The sequence below is a fragment of the Zonotrichia albicollis genome, chromosome 4 (genome assembly GCF_047830755.1).
Source record: "Zonotrichia albicollis isolate bZonAlb1 chromosome 4, bZonAlb1.hap1, whole genome shotgun sequence".
NCBI classification, from domain to species: domain Eukaryota; kingdom Metazoa; phylum Chordata; class Aves; order Passeriformes; family Passerellidae; genus Zonotrichia; species Zonotrichia albicollis.
The window spans coordinates 42978973-42995155 of NC_133822.1; the positions used below are offsets into that span (position 1 = coordinate 42978973).

The window sequence follows — 16183 nt, forward strand, 5'->3', positions numbered from 1 at the left end:
GGGAAAAGAATAAAGTTCAAGACCAGTTTTTTCTATATTTTGTGTTCACTAAGAGTCGGATATGAGACATAGCCAATATCATACATTTCAAAATTAGATCTCTCTTAATCTGAAAAGTCAACATTTCATCCTGTGGTTTCCAGCACATCCATTAAACCCTTACCTAAAGCATAAAACAAAATTTTAATTTCTAAGGGAAAATACAGAAAATATTAAAACTTATACCACAAGCAAGATTTAAGAACTAAAGACTTATGTTATCAGCACTGCCTTTAAACTGTTAATTGATAACAGCAACTATTATATTATAATGTTTCTTTTAAAGACAAAGTAACAAATATATGCTTCAGAAATGATAAAATTATTCATGTATCTGTGCTTTACTTTTTCTGTCTAGGGCATTTGAAACATTATGGATGATAACTTAAAAATATAAAAAATCAAAGTAAATCTCAGTTCCATTTAATTCTTCATTAGAAAGTACTGACAGGTTTCTGCAATAACTATATGCCTATATCCAATATTTTAGGAGTCTAAGAAATAGTTAAGTATGAAGTTTCTGAATAATTGGTATAATTATTCATCTATTAACTTAATTTAAAAGTCAGTCATGTAATTTATAAGAAAAATGTGGTTCTCTGAAGACATAGAAAGAGACAGAACATCTCTCAATAATTGCTCTTATAAAACAAAATTGCCCTTATCAAAGGGAGTCCTTTAAGAAAAGGTAGTGGTCTTCCAAATAGTAATTTTAAATGGGAAGGGAAGGGAAGGGAAGGGAAGGGAAGGGAAGGGAAGGGAAGGGAAGGGAAGGGAAGGGAAGGGAAGGGAAGGGAAGGGAAGGGAAGGGAAGGGAAGGGAAGGGAAGGGAAGGGAAGGGAAGGGAAGGGAAGGGAAGGGAAGGGAAGGGATAGATTTCTCTGACCTGAACTTCACCCAGCACTCATTCCTGCTGCAAATATAGCAGCATGGATATTGCAGGCAATGCACAGTTATGGGTGAGGCAGGTACCCTGCGGATCTCACTGAAAGAATGTGCAAAATAGAGACAAATACACCTAAACCTATAATATTTCTGCCGTCAATCAAAAATGAAGGCTAAAGAAAGGCTGCCATTCCACAGCAGTGAGCCCATCAGGAGGTAGCAACAGTTAGAAGAGAGAAGAGGTTTCTAGCAACGAAGTCTCCCAGACTTCAGTATTTCCTTTAACAGCTCTGAGCACCTAGCTTAATTCTATGGTTTGTGTTTTCTACTATTTTAATACTGCTATGCTTGCTTTTCATGAATGATTAATAAATTGAAAAGCCAGCACTGGCTTTTTTAACTTAACTGACCATATTGCAATTACAGTTTTTGTTTCCTCATCTAGTTCAGACTATCACCCTGAACGACATTCCTCTGACACCTCCATCAGAGGCTAGGGACAACTGACAAGCAGTACTATCCAGCCATACTTTAAACTGTCTCCACCAGTGACACAAAGTAGCTGTCTGTGTGCGGATTCACAGTCTGCTGAAAGGAAATGGGTTATTTAATGCCATTTCCAGCCAGTCTGACTAATCTGCTAGTTCTGCACTGCAAAGAACAAGTACATGGTCACAAGGCAGTGTGGAACACTAGATGGGGATGGAACAGGGAGTATCATCATTTGAGGTCATATACCATTACCATGACTGTCTAAATTACCTCAAATATGAGACATGGAAGGGTGTTTGTTTCTGAAAAAATCATGTTCTCTATCAGATGACAACCACATTACCTTACCCTATTTTATTTAGCTTTAATATTGCTAAACTTAACATAAGAGAAATAAATGACTTTTTTTTGGTCTTTTTTTTCTGGTTTTCCCATGAAAAAGTGATCTGAAGTATTTTTTTTCCCTCAGGTTCTACAAGCAGTGAATTTTGGAACAAACTGCTCTGCTCTGTTATATCAGAGCAAAAGACATTTTAGAATGCAAATATCCATAACAGTACTAGGGATCTTACAGGTTTGTTGGAAAGAAGGCATTTCTTAACCACTTGAGAGCATTCTGGTCTCCAGTCTAATTCAATGTGTTTTGTAAAAAAAGCAAGGGGTGTGAATTTACTTATTTAAGCAAAGCCCTTAAGCACATTAAGCACTTAAAACATTGAGACTGAACGTACTTAATTGCTTTGCTGTATTTGAGTCATAATGATTATTGCAATAATTAGTTTATGCTCAGGTATTTCTTGTCAGTGCATGCATTTAAGGGTTATTGAATGAATAAACTGATTAATAATATTTGTAGTGAGAAAAGGAAATATAATTAGCTTTAATATAGTTAAAATACATTTTGCTTTAACAACTCCATCCCTCCCCATGAAAAAAAGTGCAACAAACGTGTGAGAGGATTTGAAAATTCTCCAAGTGTTTGGGTTTTCTGTTGGGTTCTTGGTTGTTTGAGGGCATTTTTTGTTAGTTGTGTTTTTTTTTTTTTTTTTTTGTGGAGGGGTGATGGTGTGACTATTTGTTGGAGGAGAACTGCTTTGAGGAAATACATCAAACAGGAAACAGGTAAGTTTTCAAAAGCAATGTCTGTCCCACTTTTGCCTTCTGGTCTGAGCATCCAGGCTTCACAGGTCTTGGACTACCCCTCACTTTTCATGGTTGTTGTGGGCCCCAGTCCATTCAGACTTTTCCTCCAAACTGGAACCCAGAATCATTGATATCCCAAATCTCGTGCACACATCACAAACACGGAACTGGAAAATGTGTAACTTTCAGGCAACAGTTGATTCCTCATGGCTTGGAAACATTTTTTCCCATGCTGTGACCCTCCCTCTCTGTTAGCTTCCAAGACTGTTTTCAACTCTGAAACTTCCTGTTTTATACAGATTTGTGGAAGGAGGGAAAGGAAATGCCTTTTAATAGTAATTTTAAGATGTTCTATTTTCAATTAATCTTTCAAACACTTCACCAAATTTCTTGGTTTTTGTTTTTCCTGAGCATTCATAGATTAGAAATCAAAAATTCAAAATTCACTTAAAAGCAAGCTATTTAAAATATTCATTTTGAAATTGCCATTTAATAGTTTATCCTTGTCTTCCTTAAACCTATTCCTAATAAATTAAACTAGTCAAAACATAAAATACTGTGGCACTTCTTACTACTATATTATTCTAGAATTTTGGGAACGTTTACATGTTTGAGGTGTTGCATTAAGAAGCTGTAAGGTTCTCAGTAGGATTTATGGACAATATCAGTTTACTTGGTGTTAAGTTGGTGTGCTTTATAAAACTCGAAAAGACTACAAGATTGTTTGAAAGCATGTTGAAATCTCAGTTTTGTACAATACATCATGCTTAAAAACTAGTTTTATTTGCAAATAATTGTATTAGTCCAATTATCTCAAGTAGGAAAAATCCACAATCAAGAAACAGCAATTGCAAAAAAGACACAGCTATGTTATCATCTTGATTTTCCAGAGTATATTTTCACACAAGTATGATTTTAGATTTAGATAAGATAACCATAATGCACAGTTACCTATGAACTAAATATACATTGTTTTCTTCTGCTGCATCAGTAATATGAACTTCTCTTGAGTATGTATGGTCTTCTAGCTTTGTTCACATGTAGCTGCCGTTTCAGAATATAGGGATTTTTTCTCTTCATGATTTCTTTTTCTTGGCTTGAGTTCTCCAGATCAAAAGCATCTTGCTGTAGTAACTGTAGGATGCAAGAAGAGACACACTGTTATCTACTTTTTTTTTTGTAATGAAGATTATAATCTCCTCCAAATTTTAATAAAATATTAACATATTAAATTAACATATAAAATATTAACATATTTTATTGCCACCAATACAATCTGTAGCTGCAGCAATAATTAATTGAAGAAATATATAAAACTCAAGACACAAAACTAAAAACAGGCTAAAGATGAGCTGAGCCCTACAGAAGAGATTTTTAAATTCTACTTCAACAGATTAGATAACTGGTTTTGACTACAGAGGAAAGCTGGTTTATCCTCCTCAGACCAAAACTCAAACAGACTGAAAGTTTTCTAATGACTATCGCTCTGTTATCACATGTTTAGGTTAAACACCTACATGCACTGCTTGCTGGTTTCATCAGTTGAGAAATATTTTATTCTGTAATTTCCTGCAAAGCAGGAAACTGTGACTAAGACATATGGGTTATTGCATATTTGGTTCTAGGGCAGTTCCTTTCCAGCAATAAATGCACTGAAGAAGAGCATCTTCAGAAAACTCTGGTTCTCAAAGAGGTTGCAGTCCTTTGCATGGACCACCCCAGCTAACATGAGGATTGGGAATATAAAGAGCTTTGACAGCAAAGCAAAACAAAACAAACAAAATCCCAAACAAACAAACTAACAAACAAAACCAAAACCAACCAAAAAATATCTGGATTCATCTAGACTGTACATGAACCTGAGATAGATGAAGAAATTGCTTTACTGGAAAGTGGGTAGTGACACTGAGTTATCTTTTTTCACTACACAAAGCAGCTTTTAGTGTAATATCTAACAATGCAAGTGGATTGTGCCTAGTGTGCTTCTGTGTAGTCACTGTAATCACTGCACTAAACTAAATATCAGAAATGGACTATAAACAATCACTGTTTAAGAGCAGCAATGTTCATACAATCACAATGTCAACTTGCAGGGCCCTCTTTAGGTGTAGGGAAACCAAAAGCCGGAGTAGTAACCTTGTTGCCAGTTTCCTAGCAATGATAAGAAAACCAGAGTACCTAGTAAAATGGTATGTACACATGGGCATGTATCCCTGCATTTTGAATTCATTTTGCCTTAGGGTCCTCAAACAGAAACACAGGGTGCATTTATTTATGCGATAGATCTATAATAACCTCATGTCTGTTAGGCAGATATTAATTATGTTTTCTGGCGTAGTGATGACTTTCATATGTTTGTTTGGTTACCTGAAATGGCTACAAAGAGTGGAAAAAGTACATAGTTAAGAAAAGTTCTCATTTATCCATGGGTTTTTGTAAGAAACATACACTCAGATCATCAGAAACTGTACTAATTCACTGCTCATACTGAAAGAGGCATATTAGAGGTACTAGAGAATATAAAAAGGGAAGGAAACCTCAGACAATGTGATGGAGATCACATGGATATGGATTTTACAACATCACTACAAACAGAGTCTGAGAGTTTAACAGCAGGAGAAATATGCATTTGTGATGGTTTATGTTACCTCCCAGTGCTGAAAAGCTCTGCTGTGGCAAACTTTTTGGAGTTGATATACTGTCAGCATTGCTTCCAAGCTGAAGCCATCCAGAGCAGCAGGGAACTGTCTTCCTGGAACGAGATCCTCCTCATCTACCTCTACTGTTTCCCCCATTTGGTTGTTTATGTTGTTGACAAGATTGCAGACATTTAGCAGGGTCACCTTCCAATAAGGAAGTTTTGCTCTGTTAATCTGAAAATAAAGACACCCACCATTTAATGTATTTTGGGTTTTTTGTATCCATGTGCTACATTCAAACGTTTTGTTAGAAACAAGTTTATGTTTCTGAAGTGCTTTTCATCTGGTCAACTTTTAGACAATAATTACAGTGCAGAACTTAGGACAACTCATTTATTACACACGCCAAGTCTGCTTCCTTGCAGCCTTGCCCCCCAGGTAGATATAAATGATGAAAAAGCTCAACTGCTACCAAACCAGAATGGCAGCATTTCATAGTCATTCTGCACAGGTGCAAACAAAAACACAGATGGAAATTAATATAATATAAATTCACAGGTGTAAATAAGGATAATGAATCAAACCCACTGGATAAATTCCCAGCTCAGGAATCCAAGCTGGATGCCTGTGGTTAACTAGACACTCCTCCCTAGTTCAGCACAAATACCAGCCATCCCAAAATTCCCTGAGAAAAAGAATGGAGGCCCTGCTTCAGGACAAGCTGTCTGATGAGTCTGGGTCTGAAGTTACAGAATCTGTAAGCCCCAGGAGTTTTGGATGCTGGAAAGTGAAGAGCCTGGGAGATGCTAATTGAAGATCTATAGGCTTAGGGAGATGGAGCAAAGACAAAACACAGCTGTGAAAACAAAGTATTCCTGATTTGGTAACTGGACTGAAAAAATGAGACCAACTGTATTTATGTGGCCCAACATGAACCTGTTATAAAAAGATAGAAAAAAAGGAAATTTCACCATGGTTTGTCTCAAATTTTGCTTTTTCCAGTGTATTGCATTATGTATGAGCTCTTAAACTATTTTAAAGAAATGTTGATAAGCATGATTTTTACTTTTCTACTGGTATTGTTTTTTCCAAGCAGTTGCAGCAGCAGTCTTCCATTTTGATTATCAATAGCAAAAATGTAAGTTTAAAACTTAATTCCTATCTCATTTACTGCATTTCATTATTTTGCCATTTTCTTCATTCTCCCACTACTAATTATTTCTTCTGCACTGTATTCCTTTCAGTGCTGAGCATAGAATTGAGTTTTCTTCAACTAGAACTGGTGACATAGCAATCTCCAACCAAAAGCCACATAGCAAATTCCTAGTTATTCCTTGCAAAAACTTCCTTGCTATGCACATTAGGATTAGACCTTACCTATAAACTGAAATGTAGTTGCTTCTTTTCCTGTATGCATGAAGTTAAATACAGGTATGACACTAACACAGGCATTGCCTTACACACATACTTGTAGCACTGATTCAGCGTGGATGCAGTGTTTACTTGGCTGAACATCAGGTAATCACAGAACCTGTTTCTTTAGGGATCCTTTCTAACAAAGGGGCCTTGTGTGCAAGATTTATGTATATTCATCACACTTGACAATTTTTTGAGGGAAAAGAAAGTTCAGAGAAATGAAGAAGAAACAAGAAAATTTGCCATCACTTTTAGCATTAGTTACAAAAAGTTTTCTTTTGTCCATGATCATTACTCCAACATAGATCTGAGAAATATATGCCCATCAAAATAAGAATGATTTAGCCTTTTAATAAAACTGCTGTGCATTCTCAGATTCCTGACAACATTAAACAAAAAGAAGATTATTTTGTTTTGAGGCTAAGAAACCAAATCTGAAATCTTATTTGGAAGCCTGTAATTGGTATTGCACTCTTTACTTTGAGCTCATTTGTTTTCTCATTGAAGTACCCTAGTTAGTCTATCAAATTTCTTAAAAAGATGTGACAGTTTCAAGATAAAATTATTCTCTTTGCAGAATATCTAATTTTTTCAACAGAAGTTAAACTAGGGAAAAGATCAAATACCCAAGGCAATTTCAAAATGTTCTTTGGTCTGTTTTAATATATTTTTGAAATATAAAAGTATGGGGCTTTCCATGACAAATGAGGAGGCTTCTCCAGTTCACTGCTCTCTCCTGGGTATGCAAAAGAAATGTGAGCCAGCACTGCAACAGCTAAATTGCAATGGAGCATAGAATCTAGAGGCAGTGCTATGTGAGCCAGTGAGATTTCTGAGTTGAGAACCAAAAATATTCCAGTGGATAGAAACAGAAGAGTAAAGGATAGGGTAATTTTTCATGTCTTCTTGCATAATTTATAGAATCTTTTTGATCTAAAGTTACTATTTGATGTCATTCTGCACATCTATGTATAAAGGAACTTTCCTCTGTGTATTAGTAAAGTACTTATATAGCAGATTTGTTTAGGTGAAAATTGTCTTAGCTCTACCTATGAGATGAGGAGAAAACAAATTTGCAGTGCTGTATTCAAGCTTCTAATTAATATTTCATTTGTTAAGGGAGTCTCATTCCTATTAATGCCATGAATATATCCCCTCAAAAAAAAGTATTTTTACTTGGCTACTGCTTCTGAACTACTGCTACCATTAACAATTCAGTCAGAGTGAATTTTGGGTTATTTTAATTGAATGTGGAGTTTTCCAGCTCATGTCCAGTCACCAAACAAGGCAGTCATGTTATTTTTCTGCTCCACTATCACATCAAGCATTAAAATCAGACCACTTTGCTTTTCTGGGTTATGGAAAATAACTGAGGCTGTTATCCTAAAGGTATATGTAAAAAAACAATCTAAGATGATGATAATCCAAATTTTCAGATTCATTTATAATATGGGATAAATTTCATATATTATATATTTATATGTATTTTCCACACAGATCTAAGCAATATCAAGTACAGTAGCTCAACAAATGGTTTGGAAAACACCCACACAATAAAACAAAGAACCCTTATCTGCCAAGGTAGAACAAATTATTTTAAGAGTAACTTGAAAAATATCTGGGAATAATCTGAAGAAAGAAAGGAAATTGAAGTATGAACAAGAATTTAAAAAGTATATGAATACTGAAGTGAACATGATGTATGTATTTCCACTGTTGAACATGCTTGGAAATAAGAATCAGATATATAATTTCTCCCACTTCATGGATCTTGAAAGAGAATTTAAGATCATCTAAGAAACTGAAATAAGTGTATTTCCTTCTTTAACACGAGGCTTGTCCTATGCAAGATAAAAGAGATTTCCAAGTTACAATTTATATGGTGTTTTATTTCCATATCTGATTGAATGATACCCCTGATAGTTTGCCTAAGATACTTCTTTTGTTACAATCCATCCATACATCCCAAATGCTATTTTTCTTTAGGGAAAATTATACCTGCTTTTTACATTCTTGTCTTTATCTAGTAAAAGCAGATAAAAAGCAAATTCATTACAAAGTAAAAATCCCTAGTTAGTGTAGGATCTCTATGGTTCTTTTTCATGATAGCAGTTGAATTTTGTTCAGATTGTAACCATAGAAATAATATACTTAATCAGATATATATGAATTCTGTTAAAGAAGAAGTTATTCCATGGGGCATATTAATGCCTGTAAACCAAATTAATTTTTATGCAATGACTGAGTCAGGAAGTCACTAACTCCTAGATAGCTGTAGGTTCCTCCTACTTCTAGACAGCTCTTTAGACAAGGAGGTTAAACTCTCCGGGAAAATGCACTCATAAATAGGCATCCTACAACAATGAAAACTCAGTGGGTCCATTCATTCAGATATATTCTCCAAGGAATACTTTCATTTCACTTTTTTTCTTCCCCTCTAAATAACATAGTGTCAATCTTTTTGAGTTCAAAAAAGATTCTTTGTGCAAGTAGTGGTTTCCAGCAAGCATTTAGGAAGCTAGAAACAGTTATCTCTTTGGTATGAATAGAGCTTTTTTTATTTAAAACAAAAGAGAGACATGCAATACCTGTCCACATATTTTGACAAGTCAGGTTTTGTTCTTTTACCTGACCTTCCCAATGGCTTTATGGATTTTATCTTAGGAAAAAGACAGAGTATTTTAAGCATTTGTTTGATCCTTGTATCTTGGTTCAGATGTAACAGCAGGGAAGGGTGACAAACTGTATTAAGTGCTGAAGACAGATTGCAATAAGCATGAACTAATTCTTTAAGGATGGAGAGTGATTAAGCATATAGATGACTTTAAGAGCAACTTGAAAAGGGGCAGCAGGCACTGGACAACAGTCTGTGAAGTTAAAGGCATAAGGCAATTCTTCCCATAATACTGAATATTGCAAAAGGTGTGCTTAAGCCCTGGTTGCAGTCTTGATACTATAGTCCACAAGTGCCTACTTAGGTAGATTTTTGTTTTATCAAATACTAAACCCACAAGTGATAATCCCTTTTGCTGCACTTTTAGATCTCAGCTTTCATAAACAGTAATTATTTTCCCATCTTAATACTGTTTAAATTGTTAGGATTTCCTTTGCTGGTTACCAAGTAAGTGTCAAATACAGTCTGTGCAATTGAGCAGTAATTGCCCTCAAATGGAGCCAGATCTCAGGTACCACCCAAGACAGGCATTACACATACTGTCTTCAAATTTGTCTATCACACCAGAACCATAATTTGTTGTAACAAGGGTTAAAATCTGGCAGTGGGCAACAGAAAAAAAGTAATTTCAGCAATTAATGGGATTGTGATATTAATCTTGTAGAAGACTTGATACACAGTTTTTAGTGTTTCTACTATGTCTTGCTTTGATGTCAAGAGACAACATAAATTCAACTAATGAACTTTAGATGGTGATTTAAGGCAGTATAATGAAGAAGTAAAGCAATGAAAGCAATGTCTCCAACATGAATCTACTGCTTCTGTCAACTTCAAGTGTCAGTTGACTGTGGTAAATACCCTGAGGGAGCTCAACAGCAAGCTACATAACATCAAAAAACGTAAGAATATTATGGCAAACATTGCGACACTATTAACTGGTGCAATATATTTGTGCATTTGGAGTCACCTGAGCTTGTGTTCTGTAGTGAGAGGGAGGAAAAGATGGAAATCATGTTCACAGATCCACTAAACTCAGTAGCAGAAATACCAATAGCTGCAGGGTTTTATTCCAGGGCATCATATGCTTTGCCACAGAGCAAAAAATCTATTTTTGTCGGCCTCTTACACTTAAATACGTTTCAGAAAAGGAGAACTTATTAAACCTTTCAGAACCTTGGAAAAGCGAGTGGCCAACAGGTTTATTTCTAATCTATGGTTGACTTTCATGCCAGTAAAGAACACTGAGATCTAAGAACTGCCAGACCAGTTAAAGAAAATGCATTTTCTGGCTTTATACTTATAGTCTATCAAATAATCCTGTAAAAAAGGCCACATATACTGAAACGCAATATATGCAGAAGTCATCCTGGCAGGTTTTATCTTTAACCTTCAACTAGTCATTGGCTTATGTAAATTTCATTTTTGGAGGAGAAATTTTTCATTTCCCATTTTATTTTCCATTACATTTAAATAACGACTTAAACTTTATTGGAATAACAAATTGAAATATTCACCTTAAACCCATAGCATTTGTTTCAGAGTTTGTTCTTTGTATGTTGTTGAAGATATGTCAGACACATACGTTTCTTAGATCATTTATGGAAATTAATTGTGTTGAGAAAGTGTCTATCAGCCTGTCCAATACATACATGCAACACTATCTGCTTCACCCTGTCAGTATGAGGTTTTCACTGAATTTTTTTATATTCATATTAAATAACATAAACATTATTCACAGTCTGGAAACCTGTCAAGGAAATGCCATTTACAAAGTTAGTATTTTCACAGTCATGCCCCCATGTTCCTGTACTGGCACTATGATCAAAATCCTAAACCAAAATTGGCATATGTATTAATTGGTTTTGCTTTATGATTGTTCTAATTTTATATGCATATAGGAAGGGTTCTGCATAAAAATAGCACTTACAGATTTGACTCAAGGTTAATTTAGCTTTCATCGGGCATAATCTTATTGGAAACACATTTCGTCACATAAATTTACATCTCTGTACATAACACAGTTTTGACAGTTTAATGAAAGTACCAGTGTTACAGCTGAGGAACATGTTTAGTGTGTCACATCAACACCTTTATATTCCCTTTGAACTGGAGAAAATCTTGCACCAAAGTAAAACCTAACACTGAACTTTTATGTCTAGACCATAGGTTATTACTTCGTGCAAAGACTTTTGGGTTTGTAATGAGAATTCATTTGCTCCCTCCCTGTCAGGTAAAGGAAGAAAAATAATTACCTTTGATGTGTACATATTGGTCAATAAATCTGCTTCTAATGCTTTCATTTCCTCTTCTGAATCTGGGAATAAACCAGAAACATGTGTTTATTATTTGATCATAAATCATGGACATTTCAATTCAGTATACAGAACTTAGATATTTAAAGGGTTTTTAAAAATAAACAGCAAACACAAACACCAGTGACCTAGAGGGACTGTCGCGAGTCTTCAGTTAACAGCAACATTATATAAAAATAAATACTCAACAAATTTTTAAAGCATGATCAAGCTTATTGAACTGAATGGAACTGTTCATTAATCTCAGCTTCATAGCAAAAAGCCTCATTAAACTGCAATTCCTTCGGTATTAAAAACCTGCAATATTCTTCATTATTTTCATAATAAATATTTGTAACATTTACTTACTTCAAAAAAAATTGAGTATTTTTTCAAATAAGATTTATTTAAGCAGTAATTATTTATGTAAATTGCAGTTTGATTACTTGATTAATAATCAACATTCTTTATTATTAATTAAGAATACTTAATTAAATTAATGATATTTTTACTGATATGAGGGAACTGAGCTTGACCAGTTTATGATAGAATGTATCATAAACTCTTGATAATGTATATACAAAAAAGAAAGTATTCTGACTGGAAGTCTATGGATTTTCTGTACTGATTTAATCGACTTTTGATAGCTCAGCAGACTTGCAAGACTTATGAGTTGATAAATAGGGTAAAAATTGCTGTGGAAAGAGAAAAAACTTTCACAGACACAAAAAACAGACACATTTCTGTACACAGCATCACAAGATGAAGATGAGAATCACAATGAAGATCTGGTGCCTTGTTTGCAGCAATCACAGCTCAAAGAGAAAAAATGTAAGGAATCAGTTAAGCCTTTAGATGAAATACAGTTCCACACAGCTTTTACCTTTCCTGGAATAGCAACAGTCCAAAACCAAACAATGCACTAATATTTCAAACTATACTCAACCAAAATATATACCATATTCATATAGGTAATATCTCACTTTCAATAATCAATGCTGTTGGCAAGTAAGACCCTACCACTGAATATGGGGATAGATTCTGCCCATGCCTTCATTTCAGGGATCTTCACCATGCCGTGTCACTGCCTTTCACAGAACATGAGACTGTAAGGGACCACAAGAATGTGCTAATGTGCCACAGGTTTCTATCAGCACAGAAGCCACTCATTACAATGTTCTTAAAAATCAGCCATATTCAATCTCAATAAATATCACATTTACTATCACTTTGTTTCTTCTTTAGGAAGATCTCCTAAATATCAGTGCTTACTCAGTTGCTTCTGATTTCAAGTCTGATTTATTTCTAATTAGAAATGTATCCATGGTTTGCAAATAAATTCCTACACTATAAATAATACCTTTCTATTTGCAGTATTTACCCATCATGTATTTATTGAGAGGAATCATTGCCCTTCCAAGCTTAGTGTTTTCGTGCATCCTTACAAGATTAGCAAACAAGTGCAAGATCACTGTGTCCTTTTGGTCAAAAACCATCACTCTGGAAATCCCATAAATGCTTCATTGAAAGGCTATTCCCGGATTTATTGGACTCTCACCTATTCTCCTTCCTTGCAAAAGCCTTGTATTCCCAAACTCACCAGAGCAGCCCTCTTCTGTCCCTGATGTGTTCTCAAGAGAGAACAGCATAGCACAGTTTGGTTCAGCAACCTCAATACTTAATCACCCTTATGCTTACTATTAGCTACAGAGGGCAGCTGTCTTACATGTCTTTCGGTTTTGTTTGTCTTTTGTGGCTGAAAAACCCCAAAAACCAGGTTAGATAACAAGAGAGTCTTTTATTCCTCAGATTTCCAACAGTTGTGCTTTTCTTAAAAAGGATCTTCTAACAGGAATTTCTATTATTTCCTAAGCCACTGCATTTTGTATTGTTGCACTGCTTCTTATTCCTATTATTTAGGTCATCAAAAACTTCCACGTGTCCCACATATCCCCTTCCTCTGTAGGGATGCTCCTGCTCACCTTTGCATTACCAACACAATAGATTCATTCATTATTTTTAGCATCAAAGCAATTGCATTTAAATTACTTGCTGTAATACTGATCTACAACTAGTCTTATTCAATGTTTAAAATTTTCATATTAAATAGGACTAGCTGTAGACCAGTCAGCAAGTCTCTAGCCACTGATCTCCAACCTAATGCCTTTTAGCCCCTTCAGCAGGAATAGCAGTCAGTTTTGCCAGCTTTACCATTAGCCAAAGTTCTGCTAGCAGCACACGATCATCTCCGCTGAATTTCTATCAAGGATAGCATCTCCTGCGAGCAGGTGAGAACACACAATGACAGCATCATAATTTGTGGGGTCCTGGATCACACCAGGTGAGAACAATAAAAGGATTTGTGCCTGGTGAGCACCTTTGTTTCTCTAAAGGATGGAAGGTAGCTTCCACACATCATCTGGAAGATAGCTGCAGGCATAAAAGATGGGAAGGAAGGTATTAAGAAGCATTTGGTTTGGAAAAAAAGAAATCTAGAGGACATTATTTAGGAGCCAAATTCCTTGAGTGAAGAATAAAGCAAGGCTTGGAGGGAGAAAAGGAAACATGTTCACGTAATTCCAGAGTCAAAAAAAGAGATGGATGAGGAGCAAAAGCATAAAAAGAACAGACTGTCAGAGAGCAATGTACAAAAAGCCTCGTTACACATTATTGTTAAAATCAGAGAGAAATTCACACAGTTTGATGTATTCTTAACTCCACTGACAAGAAAAATAGTTTCTACTCATATATTCACATTTTAAAGGAATAATTACATTCTACAGGTATATACTAACATCTGAGGGCAAACATTTTCAAAAAATTAATTTTTTTAAATAGTATAACTGTCCATATTAGTTACAGATAATTTGAGCCCCATCACACAAGCTTCTCTGTGTCGTTTCTCATTTACTAATAATCCCAAATTTTCAAGCAAATAAACCATTGTGTCAGTTCCCCACACAGTTTGGCTTCTGGGGCATTTTTTATGAACCCATTTTAGTTCCCACTTAATCTATTTTTACTTTAGTAGTCTTTCATTAAGGCTCTTTAACGAGTTGAATTTGAAACTGCTTCACTGAAAATACTAGTGAGGAACTTGTCTAAAAACCTTAGAAATATATGGGAAGAAAAAAATGTTAAGCTTTGTCACTGAGATCATGCATTCTCTATAATATACAGAACAATTATATTTAAACTGTAATAAAATACAGGTATCATATGGTTTACATTTTTCTTCTGCAGGGGAATACAAACTGTAAACTTCCATCTAGAGTGAGAATTAGGAATTCTGAGTCCCTCTGAACACTAAAGTTGAAAAATAAAGTTACCTGTAAATTTACCCCGTAATTTAGTGGAGTTAAAAATCAATTTTCAAGTTAGTTCAGATTGGATTTTGCAGGCTATTCTGCTGCATATATACGTGCATACACCTGTTTAACTATCAACATAGCTATTTGGTCATAAACTTTAGATATAAATGGCAGATGCTTAAGATGTGTCATTTTTCAAAGAAGCAAGAAATGCATTTTAATATATTGTCCTCCTTTTGATCTTTTTAAAGCTCTTGGAGAAGAGATGCATTTACATCAACCTTCTTACTGTGTGATCTGCCTGTGCTTCAGAGAGGTTTTTTTGGTAATAATTTCAGATTTGTTGTTAGCAACTTTTTCTCCAGATAATAAAATTATATTTCTCTTTCTAAAAAGCAACTGAAGGGCATACATATTCATGTTGATTTGGATTACAGCAGCTATTCATGAGCTGCAGAAATAACAATTTCCAAATTAATTTGGAAATACATGACACTCAATGAAACGCAGCACAGCCAAGCAGATGGTCTGCACTGATTTGTACTTCCAATGACTAGTCTACACTAATTGCCGCGGTACGGATGCTGCGAGGAGGAACGGAGAAAGTTAGAGGAGTGGTGTAAAAGAGCAGTGATGCTGGCCAGAGCCCGTTATCAGAGGCGGCTCCCGGGGGCAGCGGGCGGACAGAAGCGCCTTCCTTCCCCTCCCGGCCGCCGGTCCCGCTCACGGCCGCGGCTCCGGGCCGGGCGGAGCGGGCACTTACCCGAGCAGAGGCTGCAGGAGGCCAGGGCCAGCAGCACCACGCACACCAGCTGCACTCTCATCCTTGCCGCGCCGCCCTCTAGAAAGTAAAGTCCATAAATCCTAGGGAGAGACAGAGAGAGAGAGGGACAGAGACAGAGAGACAGAGACAGACAGAGCCCCGCCGCTCCTCGCCCTCCGCACGCGTGCTGACGGGCGGCTGCAGGCACCAGACGGGGGACCCAGACCCTTCCCCAACTATATAAGCCGCGGGGTGATGTCACGGCGGTACCGCCATCGCCTCCTGACGAAGCTCCCTCCCTCCCTCCCTCCCTCCCTGTTCGCCCCGTCCCGCTGCCCCCTCCCCGCCGCTCCGCGCCCGCTGACGCCACTCGCCGCCTGACGCACTCGGAGCCCCGCGGGGCGCGCAGCGAGCCCCCGCACCCACGGCGCCCGCCGCGGCTTCTCCCGAAAGGGAGCTCTCCTGGGATTTTTTATTATTGTCGTTATTATTTCCAAAAAAAGTTTCCGCAGGTGCTCCGTCCCCCGGCG

At 36.4% G+C, this 16183-nt stretch overlaps 1 protein-coding gene across 1 annotated transcript; it reads right to left on the bottom strand.

The window, feature by feature from the left end:
• Positions 1 to 3320: 3320 nt before the first annotated feature.
• On the bottom strand, positions 3321 to 15919 carry NTS (neurotensin). The gene is made up of 4 exons (XM_005480659.4): positions 15654 to 15919; positions 11541 to 11602; positions 5208 to 5432; positions 3321 to 3693 (listed from the first exon to the last, which is right to left on the bottom strand). The coding sequence occupies exons 1-4, from the start codon at positions 15712 to 15714 to the stop codon at positions 3547 to 3549; spliced, it is 495 nt and encodes a 164-aa protein (XP_005480716.1). The 5' UTR covers positions 15715 to 15919; the 3' UTR covers positions 3321 to 3546.
• Positions 15920 to 16183: the final 264 nt, after the last annotated feature.

Bases quoted from the DNA above. Each gene is read 5' to 3' on its own strand.
- NTS (XM_005480659.4), bottom strand. From the start codon at position 15,714: ATGAGAGTGCAGCTGGTGTGCGTGGTGCTGCTGGCCCTGGCCTCCTGC. The intron at 11,603-15,653 runs GTAAGTGCCCGC...GTTTATTCCCAG, and splicing joins CTCCTGCAGCCTCTGCTCGG to ATTCAGAAGAGGAAATGAAA. The intron at 3,694-5,207 runs GTAACATAAACC...TGCATCCTACAG, and splicing joins GAGCTTTTCAGCACTGGGAG to TTACTACAGCAAGATGCTTT.